This window comes from Elephantulus edwardii, unplaced genomic scaffold (assembly GCF_000299155.1).
Source record: "Elephantulus edwardii isolate Elephantulus edwardi_28Jun2011 unplaced genomic scaffold, EleEdw1.0 scaffold00236, whole genome shotgun sequence".
NCBI classification, from domain to species: domain Eukaryota; kingdom Metazoa; phylum Chordata; class Mammalia; order Macroscelidea; family Macroscelididae; genus Elephantulus; species Elephantulus edwardii.
This window is the reverse complement of record NW_006399986.1, coordinates 2,929,556-2,949,388: the sequence shown is the minus strand read 5'-3', so window position 1 is coordinate 2,949,388 and position 19,833 is coordinate 2,929,556. Positions and strand designations below refer to the sequence as shown.

Below are 19,833 nucleotides of genomic sequence, written 5' to 3'. Positions count from 1 at the left end.
CGCGCGCGCCGCGCAGCCCGCCCCCCGCTCTCACCTGGGCACTCCCCTAGGGCTCACGCGCCGCTTCCGGCCCGAGACGCTCCGCCGGCAACTCGGTCCGCTTAGTTTTCAGTTCCGCGGCGGACGGAAATGACTCACTGCACCGGGAAGGGCGGGGCCTTGGCGTCTCCCACCTGCGCAGCGCCGCCCCATCTCAGGCTTAGAGCTGTCCCTGCGCAGCTCTGATTTAACCTCTTGCTCAAATTAGCGGCCAGTAGGATCTGATGTGTTCTCGCTCCACGAGCTTATCTCTTACTCTCTCGAATTGTACACTTGCACCTTTTTTACTGGAACTAGAAAGAGCAGGTTGTGTGTGTTGATGGTTGAAAATTAGGAAGGGCGTACGTCCTGTCTCCATACCTTTTCAACCTGTATGCAGAATAGATGATCCCGGAAGCTGGGCTCTATGAGGAAAAATGTGCGATCAAGATTGGTGGAAGATCTGTCAACAATCTGCGATATGCAGATGACACAACGCTGCTTGCTGTTGCTTGTGCTTGCTGAAACTGAGGAGGACCTGAAGCACTTGTTGCAAAGGATCAAAGACTCACCCTCCAATATGGATTGAGGCTCGATGTCAAGAAGACAAAGATTCTCACCACTGGGCCAATTGGCAGCATCAGGATGGATGATGAAGAGATTGCGATTGTTCACAGCTTTAGTTTGCTTGGCTCCACAGTCAACACTCTTGGCACCAGTAGCCAGGAAATTAAAAGGCGCATTGCCATGGCAAAGTCTGCTGTTAGGGACCTCTCCAAACAAAGTACTGAAGAGCAATGGCTGTCTCTTTGTAGACTAAGGTGCGTCTGATACAGGCCATGGTCTTCACAATCACTTGTTATGCATCAGAGGGTTGGACAATGACCAAGTAGGATAGAGGGAGAATTGATGCCTTTGAGCTGTGGTGCTGGAGAAGAGTATTGAGGGTACCATGGACTGCTAGGAAAACAAACAGATTCATCCTGGAAAAGGTTAAACTGGGTGGCTCCTTAGAGGCAAGGATTCTGAGGCTCCATCTGACATACTTTGGACATGTTGTAAGGAGGGACTGGTCCTTGGAGAGGGACATCATGCTTGGTAAGGTGGGGGAACAGCGCAGGAGGGGAAGGCCCTCTATGAGGTGGATTGACTCAGTGACTGGGGTAATCGGGATGGAAATGTCAAAGACAGTGCGATTGGCACAGGACAGAGCGGAGTTTAGGGCTCTTGTACGTAGGGCCACTATGAGTTGCAAGCAACTCCACAGCACATAACAACAACAGATAGAGCAGGAGGAAGTTTTCTTTCCCATTTGCAGTTCGTTGTCAGTGGGAGGCCCCCGTCCCCCACACTTGGTGTTGTTATGTGCCTTCAAGTCGCTTGCAACTCATAGCGACCCTATGTACAACAGCCCTGAAATTCACTTTATCCTGTGCCAATTTTACTGTCTCTGACACAACTACCTTCATTACCTCAATTACTGAATCAATTCATCTCATCGAGGGTCTTCATCTCCTGCGCTATCCCTCCACCCTTCCAAGCATGACGTCCATCTCCAGGGACTGGTCCCTCCTTGCAACAAGTCCAAAGTATCTTAGACAAAGCCTCAGAACACTTGCCTTAAAGGAGCAGCCTGATTTCATCCTCTCTAGGATGAACCTGTTTGTTTTCCTGGCAGTCCATGGTATATTCAACTCTTCTCCAGCAACACAGCACAAAGGCATCAACTCTCTATCTCCTAGTCATTGTCCAGCTCTCCAACACATAGCAAACAATTGCAAAGACTATGGTCTGCATCAGGTGCACCTTAGTCTCCAGACTGACATTCTTGCTTTTCAGTACGCTGGAGACATCCCTGACAGCCGACTTTCCCAATACAATTCGTCTTTTTATTTCCTGGCTGCTGGTACTAAGAGTATTGATTGTGGAGTCAAGCAAACAAAAACTGTTAAAAAATCGCACTCTCTTCATCATCTATTGTAATGCTGCCAATGGGCCCAGTGGTGAGAGTCTGTTTTGTTTTTTCTATGTTGCACTTCAATCCATATTTAAGACCCACCCCTGATAATATCCTTATTTTTAGATTGTTCCTTATGCTGTATATTGTCAAGTTGGGCTAATTTGTCTACATGTTGATAGTTTCCAAAGTAGTAGCGAATCTCTGATGGGTGTGTCTTGACAGATGGAGGCAGGGGTGTTCCATGTTTATTGATAGAATCCTAGCTTCTGACCTGGGAGTTCTGGTGGACTACTGGTTAAGTAGCACTGTCAGCTCAAAGGCAAGCAGTTCGAATCCACCAGCTGCTTCAGGGTCAGGAAGACGGGCAATCTTTTCTTGTGTGATTTCCAGCCTCTGAAAAGCTGCTGGAGGATCAGCTGAGTCAAAGCTTCAGACTTATGTCCCACGTGTTCTATCACTCCCAGCCAACATCCTGTGGTAGAAACAGCTGCAGCTATAGGTAGGTTTTGCCTTTGCTGGGGAGTATGTGAGCTAGTTAAGGAGAAGGATTCCTTAAAACAGTCCCTATTCCACTCATCTCCTTGGTAACTGGGCCTCCGCGGTAAGAGAGACCCGGAATTCCTCCAGATCTCAACCCTAAGACATCTCCATTCCCTATTTGTTAAATGAAAACTCAGTTTTGCAGTGAGAATCAATGATCAGCTTCAGGCTATGTTGAAAGAACACACCACACTTTTCTTAGAGGTAAAACTCTTTATTCTGAGAGCGCCCCTCCCAACTCCCGACCGCTATCCCCCACTCTCTCCCCCACACTAGGGCCAGAGAGCGAGACCCCTGCCCCCCACCTTGGGTGGACGAGGGCCCTTTAAGGCACCTGTGGGGGTGGGGTGAGAGGGACGGAAGCTGGTACCGTCCTGGATGCAAGGACGGGCTTTGATTGGCAGGCTGTTGTCGGATGGAACCAATGAGAAAAGGTGTCAGAATGTAGAAAGATTGGACCATCCCTGAGGAGAGGGCCAGAGGGACAAAAATTGTCAGGGTTTAGGGAAAGGTGATTATTTAGGGAAAGGTGATCCCAGCCCCTAATAGTGTAAAGAATGTAAATTAAAGGCCTCAGGCCAATCCAGATCACGGGTAGAGGCTCGGTCACGCCCCCAAGGGACAGGAGCCAATCTCGTGGGAGAATTCATAAAAGGCAAAAGGGAACTTCTGGGAGACTGGTCAAGCACTAGAGAGCTCGAGCCAATTAAAAGTTTAGGAGCGGCCCAGTCACTAGGCAGTAGTTTGCCACTGCCCAATCTTGGGACTTGACTGTGCTCTTTTGGCGATGCACCCAATGCCGAGCGAGCAGGAGTCTGTTACTAGGCAGAAAACGGCAAAAACTGACCAATTGAGTGCTTACAATTAGTCACGCCCCTGGTTGAGAGCGAGCCAATCCCTTAATGGAAAGGACCTGTCGCTGGGCAGAGAAAAGGGCGACACACCCCACCATGAGACGGGACTGGCATCGCGCCTCGGCGCAGGAGGGGGCCGTGGGCCAGCAGGGCATCCCTGTCAATAGGCCGGGATCGCCAGGGATGGTCAGTCCTGGCCTGGGCAGCACCGCGAGGCCAGTCCCGAACGTGCCACGGATTGGCGGGCCCCGGGGTGGGGGTTGTAGTGTGTGGCGAGGGGGCGAGCGCCGCCGGCCTCAGTATTTCCGCTTCAGTTTCTGGAAGTCGCTGGTGTTGAGCCGAGGTCTGGGCAAGTCTCCGAAGACCTGGGTGTCCTCAGCCTCCCGCAGCACCAGGGCGCGCATGCTCGCCGCGATGCGGTCCAGGTCCGGCGAGGACGGCTGCGGAGACAGCCACCGCGCGGGGTCAACACCGAAGGGGTCCCCAGCCCCACTTTTGTCCCCGAGCAGGAACACCCTTCCCCCTACCCTGCATTCTTAGGAGTTGCAGGAGCCCCTGCCATCACCTCCTCCCAGAAGCCCTCCTGACTCTCTCTCCTCCCATTCTGGGTCTGGAGCTGCCCGTATCCACAGCAGCTGAGCGCCTGTCTGCTGACCACCGGGCCAAGCGCTGCCCCAGGTTCACCTAAGTCTACACTTGAGATTCACTCATATTCCACTTGGGGCTCTGCCACAGCGAACAAGAGGCTTTACCCATCTAACCTCAGTCTTTCCCATCAAAAAACAGGGTAACATGGTAGCTGAGGTCCCTGGGCGGGCTAAAAGCTATCAGCACAGTGACCGCTGCGAAAGGGTGGATTTTGGTGCAGTGAATTAAGCGATAGGCTGCTAACAGAAAGGCTGGTAGGAGAAAGTGAAGATTCAGCCGTGGACACACTACAGGCAGATCTCCTCGGGCCAAAGGGGTGGTTGGGAGTCCAGCTTCACTGGAAGGCTCTTGGTTTCTGAGCTGGGTGGAATTCCCAGGCTGTACAGAGCGGATCCCTTCCATATCTCCCTCCAGAGTGGACTGTCCTGGAGGTATCCTGCCATGCTGCTGGCCCGTAGCCCCAGGTCCCACTGCCAAAAAGGGCTGAGATGCGGTCATCGGCAGAGGGGACCCGTCTGTCCAGAAACCCAGCATGCAGGTGGCCACAAACCCACATTCCACTCTGCGATCACAAGCAATGGCTTGTACAGGTGTCCCTGGTGTCCAACAACACTGAGCCCTGGGGTTTGCAGATGACCCTCAGATACTGAGTCCACAAGGACCCAGGATGCCTCCCTGCAAGTCTACAGGAAGCTGGGCTCTCATCCCGATTGGCCCCATGACATTCTGAGGCCCCAGGAAACGTCTCCGTACCCTCAGTGCCTCGGTTTCCCCTCTGCTTAAGAGAGCTTTTGTCATAGGCAACAGAGAAAGCCAGTGAGACCAGGAAGAGGACCAGGGGGTGGGAAGAATCCTGAGAGGGACCAGGAAGATGAGGGGTGAGGGGCAGTCTGACCCCTTTTGGGCCTGTTTCTTCCTCCTGAACAGGAATACCAATATGCTCAGTGGCAGGTGTCTTCCTGGCCAGAGCAAAGGGGTGCTCAATAAGCAGAGATGTGAGGCTGTCTCTACAAGACAGGCTAGAAAACATGAGTAGTCCCAGGAGTGGGGCTCACAGGTGCTGTGGGATGTGGGGAACAATTCAAGACCTGTTCAGCACCCCTCTGCCTTCACCCCTTCTCCAAGGAGCCACTCACCTGGCCGTTCTCCTCATCCGATGACCTCGCCTCTGTCCTCTTCTCCTTGAAGGCCCAGATGGGCACAGAGACGGGCAGGGACTTGGCGTACTGCTGCGTGGGCAGGGCCGAGGCTGGGGGCACGGAGTAGGCCGCAGGGCCGGCAGGCGTCTCCTCACTCAGGCTGCCGTCTGTGGGAGGAGGTGGCCTTTAGGCTCTGTCCCCGCCCTTTTCCCAGCCGGGGACAGCCTGGGGAACTCACCATCGGTGCTCTCGGGGTCTGACTCGCAGAAGGGGGGCAGGTCCTGGAGGGTGGCATCCTCGTCCATTACAAAGAGTCCTGTGGACAGTACAGGAGACCAGGGCCAGTTGGGTCCCTGCTGTACCCCACTGTCCCCAACTCCAGCATCTCTATGTTGTCTACGTTTGCCAGTCTTTTGAGCCTCTGGGCTTCAGCAGTTACGTTCCTTCTGCTAAGAACACCCTTCCCCTAGTGTCACAGATTGTTTCAACTCAAAATATGCGTCAACTTGGTTGGGCCCTGTCAGTGCTTTGTTGCTGTTGTTGTGTGGAGTCAGAACTGACCCACAGCTGACCCTCTTGTAGGTTTTCAGAAGCAGGGAAGCAGACTGCCCATCCTTTCCCCATGGAACTGCTGGTGGATTCGAACTCGGTGGCTTCAGGATTGGAGCACAGTTTCTTACCACTAGGCCACCAGAGCTCCCTTTTCTGGTGGTTTGGTGGCTATGAAACAATATAATCATTCTCCACGATGTCTTGGGATGTTAGCCAATCAGTTGTGTGGAATTCAGAGTGGGAGGCCCCCAAGTTAGTCAGGTCATATAACCCTTTATCTGCATATGGGTGGCATCATTTTTTTTTTTTAATTTTTCTTTTAAAATTTTTATCATTTTTTTTCACAGAGATTTTGGATTTCCATTCATTCATTGCCGCACTTTTCTCCCTGCCCACCCCTCCCCACCAGCTCGCTTCCCCCCTCCGAAGAGAGAAAAAAAAAAAGAAAAAAAAATTCCTTCATTAGTATACAATTCCCACATCCCTTCCCCCCACCCCCACCCCGAATACACTTCTCTATGCAACCTTAATTCTGGATTCCTGTGCTAACCATAATACTCAATCATATATCACTTCTAATCTGTTCTTTCCCTCATCTGTTTCAATACAAGATACATAATTTATCCAGTTTTTCTGTCATACCCCCACACCCTGATGTCAGACCCATTCTACAACAGTGGCACCATGCAGTATTTGTCCCTTTGTGACTGAGATAGTTCACTCAGCATAATGTCCTCCAGGGTCACCCACTTTGAATAATATTGCATGAGTTCCTTGTTTTTCAACGTGGTGTAGTATTCCATTGAGTGGATATACCACCGCTTCTCTATCTATTCGTTTGTTGATGGGCGGGTGGCATCTTTTTAAAGTGTAGTCTGCATCACTTTTCATCTTACAAGAGATAAAAGGAGGGGGAGCTCTGGTGGCCTAGTGGCAAGAAGCTGCACTGCAATCCCAGAGGAACACGGTTCGAATCCACCAGATGCTCTGCCGGAGAAGGAGGCGCAATATCCTCCTGTACCAGTCAAATCTGATTTGACGGTACACGCACACAAAATAAAAATTAAAAAAAAAAAAAGAGATAAAAGGAGGGAGAGTGAGGAGAGAGAGTGGGACGGACCTCAGTATCACCATCACCAAGAAAGAAGAGCCAGGATTGCAGCTCAGCTTTTGGGCCTGGGGCCCCTCTGCTGAGAAACTCCTAGTCTCAGTGGAACATTGATAGGAACCTGACTCCAGATCTGATAGACAGGGGAAGCCTTCCATTAGAGCTGGTGCCTTAAAGTTATATACTTCTATTCTCCTAAATTGTCAGGGACTCCATTTTTTTTTTTCTTCACTTGTGATCTTCCTGTTAGAAGCACTAGACAATTGGGACCCCTGGTTTTGGGCCTGATCATGGGCAGAAATGAGTTTCTATCCATCTATTACACTTTTGGGTGGGGGGGGGGGAAGGACAATTATGATCGTTGTTTAAGAAATGGTGACCTGTGAGCACAGAGGTGAAGTCACTTGCTTGAGATGCCACAGCTAAAAGGTGGCATCACCAGGATTTGTTTCTAAGGCTCTCAGCTCCTTTAACCCTAAGAGGATGCCCTTTAATCCTATAAGGGTTTTCTCCTGAGGCGGCCACCACTGGTAATGACAACAGCATGCTGAGGAAAGGTGCCTAGGTGGTGAACAGGCTGAGCACTAACGGCAAGGTTGGTGATTGAAACTCACCAGCTGTTCCTTATGAGAAAAGCCTTGACCATCTGTTTCTATAATGCCTACAGTCTTACAAACCCAGTGGGATGATTCTACTTTGTCCTAGCTTTGCCATATATCAGAATTAACTGGGTTTGACTGATTTTGCTTTGTTGAACCACCTGAAAAATCCTTATGTACCCTTTAGGGCCCTGACAATCTTACTGTCTAGTTTTTGAGAGGAAGTCTCTCACCTCCAAATACCCATGAGGACAGCTGGCTGCCCCTCTCCTGTGGCGTCCTCAGCTGTCAGCTGCAGCCCTTCCTTAGCTCTTTGGTCTTCTGGGAATTTGCGGCTCCAGATATAGAAACACTTCCAATCCTGCTCCTGGCTCAAGAAGCCCCCTCCCCTTCCCTCCCTACAGTCTCTTTGGTCTCCTCACACCAGGACAGCAATGCTTCAGGCAATCTTAGAGCCCCAGACAAGGGCTGTGGATGCATGGTATGTGAGCCCAGGCTCTGACAGTACTGGGCAGGCTCCAGGACAGGAAGAGTGGGAAAACCAAGGCCCGCAGAAGGAAAAGTGACTTGGCCAAGGCCTGACAGTGAGCTGGGGGTGGCCTCTGTGGCTCCCAGTCTCACGACTGGATCACCAGGGCTGAGAGATAAGGTGGCCCGCTCTGGGAAAAGTGGCTAGGGGTGGGAAGCAACTGCCCACCCATGAGCCTCATCAGCCTCTGCCCCATCTCACCTCCATTGTCGCTGACACCCAGCCTTTCCCCAGAGGTCTCCGTCTCTGTTGGCTCATCCTCCTCCTCATCTTCCTCCTTGGCCAGGGCTGGCTGAGGCGTGCTCCGTGTAGGGCTAGGTGGCTGTTGCAGTGGTGGGGGCATGGGAGGTCTAGCGGCAGTAGCTGCCCCATGGGCCAGAGCGATGTCATGGAGGCAGCTGCGGGTGGCCTCGGCCAGGGCCCCCCGGCCATGGGCGGTGTAGGTGCAGGGGCCCGGGCGTGGGGGCGGGGCAGCTGTCAGCAGCACCAGCTCGGTGCCGGTCCGGGCCCGGAAGCGCTCGGCGGCCCCCACCACGGCATCCCACAGCTCATCGGGGCGCCCCGACGCCATCCGCGCCCTGTGGGTCAGAGGTAGGCTCAGGTGATGTGGTTCCGACAACTTGCACTTCCCAACTCCAACCCCACCTGAGCAGCTGTCGCTTAGCTGCAGCTCAGACCCCGTCCACGCCACCTGGCACATCAGAGTTGAGCTCAGCACCTTCCCCCAAGCCCACTACTCATCAGCAATTGTGTGATCCAGGAATTGGTGTCATTGACTACCCAAGTCACCTGGCCACTGTCTCCATACCTTCCCACCTCACTCATTTCTGCATCTGAACCCACGGCCCCACATCTACTCTGTCCACTGTGGGAGCTTCACGACACTGTAAATATAACTGAGATGTGCTGCTAGTGTCAAATACACACTGGAATTTGAAAGCAGTATGAAATAACAGAAATCACACTACCTCATGGCTAGAACTATGATAACAACAGGATGAGAAAACGAATATATTTCACACAGATTGACTACCTAACACATTCTATGAGAATTCATGTCATCCGTTTTTGGGTTTTTTTTAAAAAAATCTAATTCGAAAAAAAAATCTAATTTGACTTATGACATCTAGAAAATTTAAATTATATATATGGCTAGCATTCTACTACTTTTGGAGAGAGTTGCCCTAAACCCTTGCCCACCTTCCAGCCTCCAGCTCACCAGAAGGGTCCTACAACCCAGAGCTCCACAGTGTCTCCTGATCTGGGTTCCAGGCACCTGACAATGTAGGCCCAGAGCCAAGTGGCCCTGCCTCCGTATCACAATCAACACGGTCCACTGTAGCCTTCCCACGGAAGCTACTCATTCCCCATCCACCCTTTGACATCAGGGTAACTCATTCCTATGCAAGTCAGCCCCTTCCTCTGGGCTCCCACATAAAATCCCAGAGCAGTGCTGTGACAGGTCCAAGCCAGAGGTTGGCAGGGCCCGGCGTGGGGTTCATACCCATTAACAGCCTTATTATTTGTAGAGAACTGGGGACTTCCTGGAAGGGAGTATCACGATTACACTCTCTGAACTATGGTATTGGGAGGCAGCAGGATGAAACTCTCTGGGGTTGCCACCCCAGGACGCATGGCTGAAAAGTGAATTGGGAGTGGATGAGTCCTGAGCCTCTCTAACCCCCAAAAAAAGACCTGGGTCCAAATGAGGAGGGACCGCCCCAGACCTCTCTGGATTCCTCCGTAGGAGGGGAAAAGCCAACACCTTCCCCTTCATGCTGACAATCTTCCCATCAGGCTATTCTCATGGAGGAAGATTTAAGGGGTGAAGACAAGGAGGTGAGACTTGCCCTCAACAGGAGAGGAAGGAGAAAGGTAAGGTGACTGGACTTCGCACAAGGAGAAGAGGGAAGAGAGGCAAAAGTGCAAAGAAGGAGGGAGGTCGAGCCCAGAAAGAGGTGATAAGAATCCTGCAGAACTCTGTCCATCCACCTGTCAAACTGGAAGCTCCGCCCACCTGAGGGTGGGAGGAACCCCAGGATGCACCTAGTGTGGGTTGTCATGGTGCGTGACAGGGGCGTTAGCTCAGCCTCCTCCCAACCTCGCCCTGAGGGTCCATCTGAGAACCCAGAACCCTGGGAGGTGGGACAGGAAATCCCGCCCAGGTGGGGGCCGTGGCCGGAAGTCCCGCCTTTGAGCGGGTGAGGGGCAACCCGTAGACCCCCCAGTCCACCCTTTGAGCCCCATGGACACAGTCCATGACCGAGGTAAGAATTCTAGTGGATCTTCAGGCCGCGGGATGAGGCTGTCTAGGATCTGCCGCGGATGAGACAGGACAGTCCCCGCAGGTGATCCCTTCTGAGCTTTCAGAGAAGGGTCCCTGGATGACCTTTGCCCCCTGATCTATGCCGGCGAGACCCCTCCCGAGAATCGCTCGCCCTCCCAGATCCCCTCGGCCTCGAGACGGCCAAATCCCCCCGACACCGCGGTTCGCAACGCCGCCTCCACTCACGTGCCCGTAGCCAGCATGGCCGGGCCGGCGCCGTCGCGGCCCTCAAAAGACATGGCGGTGCATTGCGTCACTTCCGCGTGGTTAGCCTTCCTCCACTGCACCGCCTGCCTCCCTTAGCCTGGCCGCCTGTGACCAGGGGACTTCATCTGGACCTCAGTGGGGCGCAGTGGCCGATAGCAGGGTGCCCATAAGACTGAGGATGACAGGAAAGCTTCAGCTTGTTCAGATGCAAGCCGAGACCCTTCCGGTTTGCTCCCTAGAAATAGCGCTATTCTGCACACACTTATTCCAGTCCCAGAATACTCATTATCAATGTATACGGCAGTGAAGGAAAGCAGTGCCCATTAATAAACATAGTGACTAGCTTGGCTTCATCGGCCCGTAACTGTGTATGAGCTTTCCCTACACCCCTCTCCCCATCAGCACAAAGGCTGGCGAAGACCCACTAAGGCAGCTTTTCTTGCTTCAGCTTGCCCAGCTTAAACATGGCGACTCAGCCGGCTTCCTCTCGATGGTGACTCAGGAATTCTGGGAATGCTTCGTTCGAGGAGTCTACGCGGCTTCACCCCATTCCACTGCATCCCTCAGCGCCTCTCACCTTCTTTCACTTTATCAGTTCCTCTTTTCCAGCACCTCGCTGTCGCGCCCCGAAGAGAGACAGGACTGCCCCGCATTAACATGGCCACAGCTGCCCAAGCTTGGGCTTTGCCCTCAAGCAAAATGGCACCTCCTTTGGCCTCTGTGCCAGTTTGTAATATGGAGAAGGAAGTAGGCGTTGCTAAGTGGGCAGTGGCTAGGGGGCGGGGCTTCTAGTCCCGCCCTCTTGTTTTCTTCGTGGCGAGGGCGGCCCAACTGCGCATGCGCCCTCCTTCTGGCCGGCTCCGCCTTCGGCGCCTGTGCCACGTGATTGTCACTCCGGGTAACCACCCCACTTCCAAGTGATAGTTTGGCCCGCTCCCTGCAGGACAATAAACAGGAGCGCTACCACTGTCTGGACTTGAGGGGGAAAGTCTTATACCCGGATGTGATTCCCCGCTTAACCCGGAAGAGGAGGTGGCTAGTGCCGTGGGGCCTTGGCGGAGGCTATGGCGGGATCTGAATACCGGGTAAGCGGGGATCGCGCGTGCGGTGGCTTTGAAACACCTCCCCGTGGTTATCAGCTTCACGCCCGGACTCTGGCCGGTCTTTGGGAACGCAGGGCGGGTCTGAGCAGACGCCATTCTCTTATAAACACGCTGTCACTCTCCATGCCACTTCCCTGGGGGTGGGGGGGCGGGAGTCCTGTTTTTAGCTCCGCCCCTTCGGGCAGTTGAGACGCTCTCTTGGGCCACGCCCCCTCCGAAGCGCACCCCTCTAGCTGGGGACGAGCTGGGGTGCACTGGCTTCCGAATGCTGCACGGGTTTCTGCTTTCCTGGACCACTCTCCAGCCCCTTCCCCCCAGAACCAGGGGCGCCTATCCCCTGGTGGGGGTCGGGGAGCCCCTTTCCCTGGACCCGCCCCCTTGATGTCTTTTCCTTACGCCCTGCCCCTCCCTGGGTCCCGCCCTTAGGTGGTGTTTGAAAAGGGGGGTGTGTACCTGCACACGAGTGCCAAGAAGCACCAGGATCCAGATTCCCTCATCGCTGGCGTCATCCGTGTCGTAGAGAAGGTGGGTCGTGGGTGGGCAGCGTGGAAGTGGGGATCGATCTTTAGATCCTGATGTCTGGCATGGCACTTAAGCAGGGCTGAGGGTGGGATTGGAGTGAGGGGCTCAGAAGGAAATCTGGGAGACTTTCCCTGCAAAGTTTGGGGATGACGGTTTGGGCAGCGTGGCTTGAAGTCCCTTGTAACCCTTGTCCCCTCTCTCAGGACAATGACGTTCTCCTGCACTGGGCTCCTGTCGAGGAGGCTGGCGATTCCACCCAAATCCTCTTCTCCAAGAAGGTAGGCGTCCCTGGCTTCTCCCTTTTCTGCTGGGTTTGTCTGAGGCTGGAACATTGGGAAAGAATCTCACATAAATTCAGCCCTTCTCTCACATGGGAGCCCACTTGGGGACCAAATCCTTTTGGCTATTCAGTTTCACGTCCTGTGCAATGGAGTTGACAGTGGCCTTTCCTGAAGAGTAGCTATCTGGAGCCCTGGCCGAGGGGACAGCTGCGCCCTCAGCCCCTTGACTTCCTTGGAAAGCCCTGTTAGGTGCAAAGGGGTGGACCAGCCTGTGTAGTCAGCCGTGCGGGCTCATGCCGGAAGAAGCTCAGTCCCATCACCATGTCCTGAATGTTCCTCATGTGGCCTATGGCTTTCCTCTCGGCTCCTCCCGGCTGGACGTGGACAGTCAGTGTTCTCAGAGCTCTCAGGAAGGCCAGGAAGAGAGCGATGGGATGAATCAACCTTTGTTCTGCCACCGTGGGAGAGAGAGGACAGAACAGCTATTGGGTTGAAGCATGACTGGGGGGCCTTCTATCTTCCTTGGTCTAAACAGCACAGTGTTCCATTATAGCAGTTAGAGTCTCCCCCAGCCACTGGCAGGAGTGAAATGTAAAACATCAGGGCCTTCTGGGATTTTCACAACGGAATGACAGCACCGAGGAAGTTGCTACCTTATGGGCCGGCCCTGTTGAGTTCAAGAACACCGTATCCTCTGGAAGGGCCAGCCAGGGGACAGGAAGCTCTATCAGCAGAGCTGCCTCCCGCGCTCACACAGCCAGAGTCTGGGCACTGGAAGATTAAGTCAGCCCCAGGCTCTGTACGGAGGGAAGTGAAGATTGGCCTCTTTGCTTGGTGTGAGATAAGAGCCACAGGAGCCTTTTGCCGCTCCCACCCATCTTATGAGCAGTGACTGCGAGAATTGCCCCCCCCACCTACCTGCTCCGTGACACGTACCTACATCCCCTCCTCGGGCCGTGGTGCCATGCGTCTCAGACTACTGACAGACTTGGGTTACAGTCCTGTTCTGGCCACACTGGGTGACCTCTCTGAGCTTCCATTTCCCTCTTTGTTTGACGGGGCCTCTTTCCAGGCCCCCCAATGGCTCCGTTTCAGAAGATCTCTGAATGCACAGTTCTTCATTTGCTTTTTTTGTTTCTTTCCCTCCAGGACTCCAGCGGGGGTGACTCCTGCACGTCGGAGGAGGAACCGACATTTGACCCTGGCTATGAACCTGACTGGGCCGTCATCAGCACCGTGCGGCCACGGCCCCGCCCCACGGAGCCCAGGAAAGGTAAGCCGAGCAGGTGCCCCTAGAGGCGGGATCGGGTTCGTCCCATCCTCATGGCTCCAAAGACTTTGCTGCTCAGTCATTGGGGCTGGTTTCCAACCAAGACCAGCCTCGCCTGGCCCTTTGGGATTTACAGCCTTACTCGTGCCGTCTGCTGGTGGAGTTAACTTGTTATCGTGTAGTTGATTCTGCCTTGTTGTGACCCAGGGGGGCAGAGCAGTAGACCTGTTTCATGTTGTTGTTGTTGTTGTTATGTGCCGTCGAGTCGCTTGAGACTCATAGCGACCTTATGTACAACAGCCCTAAACTCCGCTCTGTCCTGTGCCAATCACACTGTCTCTGACACTCCCATCCCGATTACCCCAGTCACTGAATCAATCCACCTCATAGAGGGCCTTCCCCTCCTGCGCTGTCCCTCCACCCACCCAAGCATGATGTCCTTCTCCAAGGACCGGTCTCTCCTCACAACATGTTCATACCTTGTCAGACGAAGCCTCAGAATCCTTGCCTCTAAGGAGCAGCCCGGTTTAACCCTTTCCAGGACGAGTCTGTTTGTTTTCCTAGCAGTCCATGGTATTCTCAATACTCGTCTCCAGCACCACAGCTCAAAGGCATCAATTCTCCTTCTATCCTCCTTTGTCCTTGTCCAACTCTCTGATTCATAACAAGTGATTGCAAAGACCATGGCCTGTATCAGACGCACCTTAGTCTCCAGAGAGACACCATTGCTCTTCAGTACTTTGGAGAGGTCCCTAACAGCAGACTTTCCCATAGGGATTGCAAAACTGTTATCTTCACAGAATCACATTGCTATACCTTTATTCTGCAAAGCACACAGTGGATGTGAATTATTGAACTTTAAATTCACAGCCCATGCATTAAAGACAAAGTCTCCAGGTCTGCTAAGATTGGCCATGGACTCCCCAAGTGAATACTGCCCCACAAAGATTTAGCTACGCCAGCGCAGGCTACAGATGCAACCAGTGAAAAATGCTCTCCACAGTTACATGGGATATGGTGGGAGCCAGAGGAGGCTTCCAACCCCCAGGGCATCGGGGAGCCTTCTAAGGTGCTAGCAAACTTTGGTTCTGAGTCACACTTGGGAGTTCTGGTCCAGGGTCCACGGCACAAGGGACTGGCTTGTTTAGGAAGCCAAGAGCCTTTTTTTTTTTTTTTTTAAATTTAGGTTGTTTATTTTTCATTTCTATGAACATCTACAGAGATTTTGGGATTCCATTCATTCATTCTTGCACCCTTCGAGGTTTTTATTTTTGGGGGGTATGAAGTGAAGAGAAGGTTGGAGGTCAGGTGAGGTAGGAGAGAACAGACTTGAACTGGCAGTACGAGGTTGAAGATAATTATCCTTACGTGAATTCTGGGGTCTTGGGGAGTCTGGGGTTTTAGAGGAGGTATGTGTCACACTTGTCTTCTTTTTGGAACGACCTTGCGATTTTAATCCAGTGGAGATCTTGCCAAAGAAACAAACATAACTCAGAACTCCCCGAGGACAGGTTCTGGTCTGGCCCGGGGAGGGCCTGTTGGGAGTTGATTGTGTGCTGAGGGAGTGCCCTCAGTTAACAGGGCCGCTTCTGACTCCTCGTGCCCTCCTCCAACATGGTGTCTTCCTCATTAGGTGCCGAGTCCAGTGCCTCCCAGGGATCCTGGGCCTTCTCTGTGAGCCTGGGAGAGCTCAAGTCCATCCGCCGTTCGAAGCCAGGCCTGAACTGGGCCTACCTGGTTCTGGTGACCCAGGCTGGAGGCTCCCTGCCTGCCCTGCACTTCCACTGTGGGGGCACCCGTGCCTTGCTCCGTGTCCTCAGCCGCTACCTTCTCTTGGCCAGGTGAGTATCACCCACTGCTGTGCCCCGTCCCAATACAGCTATGTCCTGACCTCTTAGGGTCCTGAAAGAAATGCAAGAGAGAACCTAAAAAAAAAATGCTTAGAAAGGACTCACTAGGTGATAAAACTAAGAAATGAAAGGGTAATAGTGACTTGTCTTTTCTTGGCACCAGCGGTCAGGAAATCAAAAGACAAATTGCATTAGGTAAATCTGCTGTCAGGGACCTCTCCGGAGTACTGAGAAGCAGTGAGGTCAGTCTAGAGATTAAAGTGCCCCTGATCCAGGCCCTGGTCTTCACAATGATTTGCTGTGCATCAGAGAGCTGGACAGTGACTAAGGATGATAGAGGAGGAATTGATGCCTTTGCGTTGTGGCGCTGGAGAAGAGTCTTGAACGTGCCATGGACCGCCAAGAAAACAAATAGGTCTATCTTGGAGAGGGTGAAAACAAGTTTCTCCTTGAAGGCTAGCATTTTGAACCTCCGTTTCACATACTTGGGCACGTGGCCAGGAGAGACTGGTCCTTGGAGAAGGACATCTTTCTCGGAAGGGTGGAGGGACAGCACAGGAGAAGAAGACTCCGGTTGAAATGGATTGATACGGTGACTGGGGGAATGGTTGGTGTCTTAGAGTCAGTGAGACTGGCTCAGGACACGTCAGGCTTCAGAACTGCTGTACATAGGGGTGCTATGGGTCACAGGCGACTTGACGGCACTTAACGACAACGTTGGCTTAATACGGCATCCTTGGGTAGTTGTATGCTAACCAAAAAGATTAGAGTTTTTAGTCCACCCAGAGTTGCCTTGGAAAAAAGGTCTAGCAGTCCACTTGTCAAAAGTTCAGCCACTGACTCTATGGTACATGGTTTTTATTTACATTTTACTTGATGAGAAGGGAGCTGATGTGCTGACTTCTAATCACAGGATGTTACACAGGGTTGTTTGATTCTCCCTCTGAGTGTGTCTACCATGCTAGCAAGTGGCATCAGAAAACGTTTCATTTGTGGGGTGCTGACATAAATCATGATCAGTCCTGGGACAGAGGTCACACAGAATTTACAGACTGTATGTATAGTTTAGGGGGGTGTTAAGAACGTTATAGGGAGGGAGCTCTGGTGGCCTAATGGCAAGACGCTACACTGCAATCCCAGAGGTACGCGGTTCAAATCCACCAGATGCTCTGCTGGAGAAGGAGGGGGCAATCTCCTCCTGTACCAGTCAGATCTGATTTGACGGTACACATAAAAATAATACAATAAAAAAAAAAAGAACGTTACAGGGGATAGCTCAGGCTTACGCCCAAGGGGCATGTCAGGTCCCCAAAGAGGAGCTTTTTCTTAGTTCTTCTCATTCTGCCATACATACATACCCTTTTGCAGTTCCCTCAGGAAGGCCTCCTGGCGCCCACCGAGGACAGGATCCTCCCAGCCCGTTTGGGCAGGCTTTTCTCGATTCTGCCGCATGTCACCCCAAACTCTGACACTGAACCCCTCATGAGCCAGTTTCTGTCTTTAGTATTTCAACCCTTGACCCGTGTTACAGCTCTACTTGGAGGTTCATTGTCTCCTCTTTGCTTCCTGACTGATGATGTTGTTTTTCATATGGGTTTAAAGGGCACGTCAACTTGAAGGCCTGTGTGTCTGTCTCCCGCACTTTCCCCAGCCTGGGCCATGAACTACTTTATTTTCTTTTCATAGTCCTCAGATCATTACTTTATATAGCATATTGATGAGTTGTAAGCTGCAAACTGATCACAGAGAATGATTACAGAAAAGGTATCAAACCACAAGTTGTTAGCAGTTTTCTTACTACATTGCACTATTGATTGCTCTCTCTACGGCCTTATTCTCCACGGATTGGTAGCTCTCACCAAATGAGTGGGTGGGATTATGCAGAGGAGGTGGCTGTGTCCTACCAAGGGGATTGGATGGGTTTCCAATAATGCAAGTGAGGGGTTATTGCAGTGGAGTCGGGCAAATAAAGTCTGCTACATCCCTGGGAGGGGGTTAATTAGTTTTGCTATCCATGAGCTCTGGTGGCCTAGTGGCAAGAAGCTGCACTGCAGTTCCAGAGGTATGCGGTTCAAATCCATCAGATGCTCTGCTGGAGAAGGAGGGGCAGTCTCCTCCTGTACCAGCCAGATCCAATTTGACAGTATACACACAAAATAATAAAATAAAATAAAAATATTTAGGGAGCTCTGGTGGCCTAGTGGCAAGACACTGCACTGCAATCACAGAGGTATACAGTTCAAACCCACCAGATGCTCTGCTGGAGAAGGAGGGGCAATCTCCTCCTGTACTGGTCAGATCTGATTTGACAGTACACACACAATAACTAGTTTTGCTATCCAGCTGAGCTTAAAAAGCGCTGTCCCAGAGCAGTCCCATGGGATCTCACTCCCAGTAAGAAGAGCTAGGAGTGGAGCGTGTCCCTGGGACTCAGGATCCCTGCCCTGAGAACCTTCGAGTCCCAAGAAACGGAGAGAAGAGAGGGCTTACTGGAGGCAGCAGGAGCAGAGAAACGGTGGCAGCAGTAGATGGAGTGACGACCTTTCTGGCCCGCTGAGCAGGAAAGCTGAGTGTCTGTGGACAGGAGCCGTGCTGGTGGAGGAGGCTGCCCCTAGGCACTTGTCAGAAGACCTCGGCTTGCCAACCATTGAGCTAAAGAGCATAGCCGAGTGGGGCAGAGGCCGAGCTGGCCTGAGAGGCTGAGGGCTGGTGAGTGATGCACCTGTAAGCATGCCGGACATGCTCTTCTGATCAAGCAACTGCTGATCCTAAATTGTCATGGTTTTTTCTCCCCCCTAAAGCTCCGTGATTGTGAATCTTGTCTCTGAGCTCTCTGTGGCCACTGTAAAATGAATTATCAAACCTAAAGATACAGAGTGTGTGTGTGTGTGTACCGTCAAATCAGATCTGACTGGTAAAGGAGGAGATTGTTCCTCCTTCTCCAGCAGAGCATCTGGTGGATTTGAACCGCACACCTCTGAGATTGCAGTGTAGCTTCTTGCCACTAGGCCACCAGAGCTCCGACGGCACATAACAACAGCAACAACAAAGATACAGAGTGTCTTGAGAGCTGGTGTCAGAGTTAGTGAAAAGGCTGTAGGGTCTGAGCATTTCTGTCTGCTTCGTAGGAATCGGCTTGGGGCTGATGGCCTTGTTGATATCACTCTCTCATTTCTTACCATTTTCACAAATGTCGGTCAACCTGGATAAGATTGTCTAGGGGAGAAACAGTCTGAGAGCCCACTTTGCCCAGGTTGCTTGTTTCAGAGAGGTAGGGCAAAAGTTCAGGGGGAAATAATCTTTCAACTTCTTTACTTAAAGAACCAAGTCAAAAGGCCACATAAAGGAACTCATTTCATTGCATGCTGTTCCCTGTGACTTAGCAACTCCAGTCAATGGAAAACTGTTTCTTTCCTCATATTCCAGCAAAAGTCTCAGGGCTGTGTCTCATTGGTCCTGCCTTTTTAAAAAATTTGTGTGTGTGTGTGTGTGTGTGTGTGTACACGTACTGACAAATCAGATCTGACTGGTCCAGGAGGAGATGGTCCCTCCTTCTCCACCAGAACATCAGGTGGATTTGAACCGCACACCTCTGGGATTGCAGTGCAGCTTCTTGCCACTAGGCCACCAGAGCTCGCCTGGTCCTGCTTTTGTCACGTGACTCAAGCTTCTTGAGCAGGAACGTCTTCATTGGCACTCACCAGCCCTGGGTTATAAGCTCACCATTTGGAGCTAACTGATTACAGACCTTCACCCTCAGAGGGGCTGAGCTGAGACAACTCCAAGAGCAGTTTGGTTTCTGCAGCAAGGTGGTTGGGGGGGGGTGCATGTAGAGTGGGCACAAGACCCTCCCCCCATCGTTGACCAGAGCGTGCTCCCTCTCCCCTCGCAGCTCGCCACAGGACCCCCGCCTCTACCTTGTCTTCCCCCACGACTCTTCTGCTCTCTCCAATTCCTTCCACCACCTCCAGCTCTTTGACCAGGACAGTTCCAACGTGGTATCTGTGAGTCACTCCAGACCTAGGCGGGGAGTGGGTGTAGAGCCTGTCCAGTTACAGCGGGGTGACACAAAAAAGGATGGACTGGAGTGGTTGAGATGCAGAGCTGCAGAGTGCGGTGGGTGTGACAGGGAGGGTGGGCTGTAGTGAGAGAGGGAGGAAAGGGGTGGACTGTTGTAGGTGAGACAGTAAGTGGTGGGCTGTAGTGGCTGGAACAGGAAGGGGTGGGCTGTAGCTGGTGAGACAGTGGGTGGTGGGCTGTAGTGAGAGAGGGAGGAAAGGGGTGGACTGTTGTAGGTGAGACAGTAAGTGGTGGGCTGTAGTGGCTG

The 19,833-nt window shown here is 52.4% G+C and overlaps 2 protein-coding genes across 3 annotated transcripts in view; one reads left to right on the top strand and one right to left on the bottom strand.

Moving 5' to 3' along the window:
* Positions 1 to 3,668: 3,668 nt before the first annotated feature.
* Positions 3,669 to 10,512, bottom strand: AKT1S1 (AKT1 substrate 1 (proline-rich)). The gene is made up of 5 exons (XM_006898648.1): positions 10,460 to 10,512; positions 8,149 to 8,525; positions 5,398 to 5,475; positions 5,157 to 5,326; positions 3,669 to 3,812 (listed from the first exon to the last, which is right to left on the bottom strand). The coding sequence occupies exons 1-5, from the start codon at positions 10,510 to 10,512 to the stop codon at positions 3,669 to 3,671; spliced, it is 822 nt and encodes a 273-aa protein (XP_006898710.1).
* Positions 10,513 to 11,544: 1,032 nt separating this feature from the next.
* Positions 11,545 to 19,833, top strand: part of TBC1D17 (TBC1 domain family, member 17) — a 19,999-nt gene continuing 11,710 nt past the window's right edge. The window contains exons 1-6 of one of the 2 annotated variants that reach the window (XM_006898646.1): positions 11,545 to 11,565; positions 12,010 to 12,108; positions 12,309 to 12,383; positions 13,536 to 13,659; positions 15,290 to 15,497; positions 19,399 to 19,510. In XM_006898646.1, coding sequence (XP_006898708.1) covers positions 11,545 to 11,565; positions 12,010 to 12,108; positions 12,309 to 12,383; positions 13,536 to 13,659; positions 15,290 to 15,497; positions 19,399 to 19,510 — 639 coding nt within the window. The remainder of the gene's footprint in view (positions 11,566 to 12,009; positions 12,109 to 12,308; positions 12,384 to 13,535; positions 13,660 to 15,289; positions 15,498 to 19,398; positions 19,511 to 19,833) is intronic. The other variant, XM_006898647.1, reaches the window with a different exon arrangement.

Coding starts and splice junctions, on each gene's coding strand:
- AKT1S1 (XM_006898648.1), bottom strand. CDS start 10,512: ATGTCTTTTGAGGGCCGCGACGGCGCCGGCCCGGCCATGCTGGCTACG. Junction 5,327..5,397: donor AGACCCCGAGAGCACCGATG/GTGAGTTCCCCA, acceptor CTCCTCCCACAG/ACGGCAGCCTGAGTGAGGAG. Junction 3,813..5,156: donor CGGATGAGGAGAACGGCCAG/GTGAGTGGCTCC, acceptor CTGTCTCCGCAG/CCGTCCTCGCCGGACCTGGA.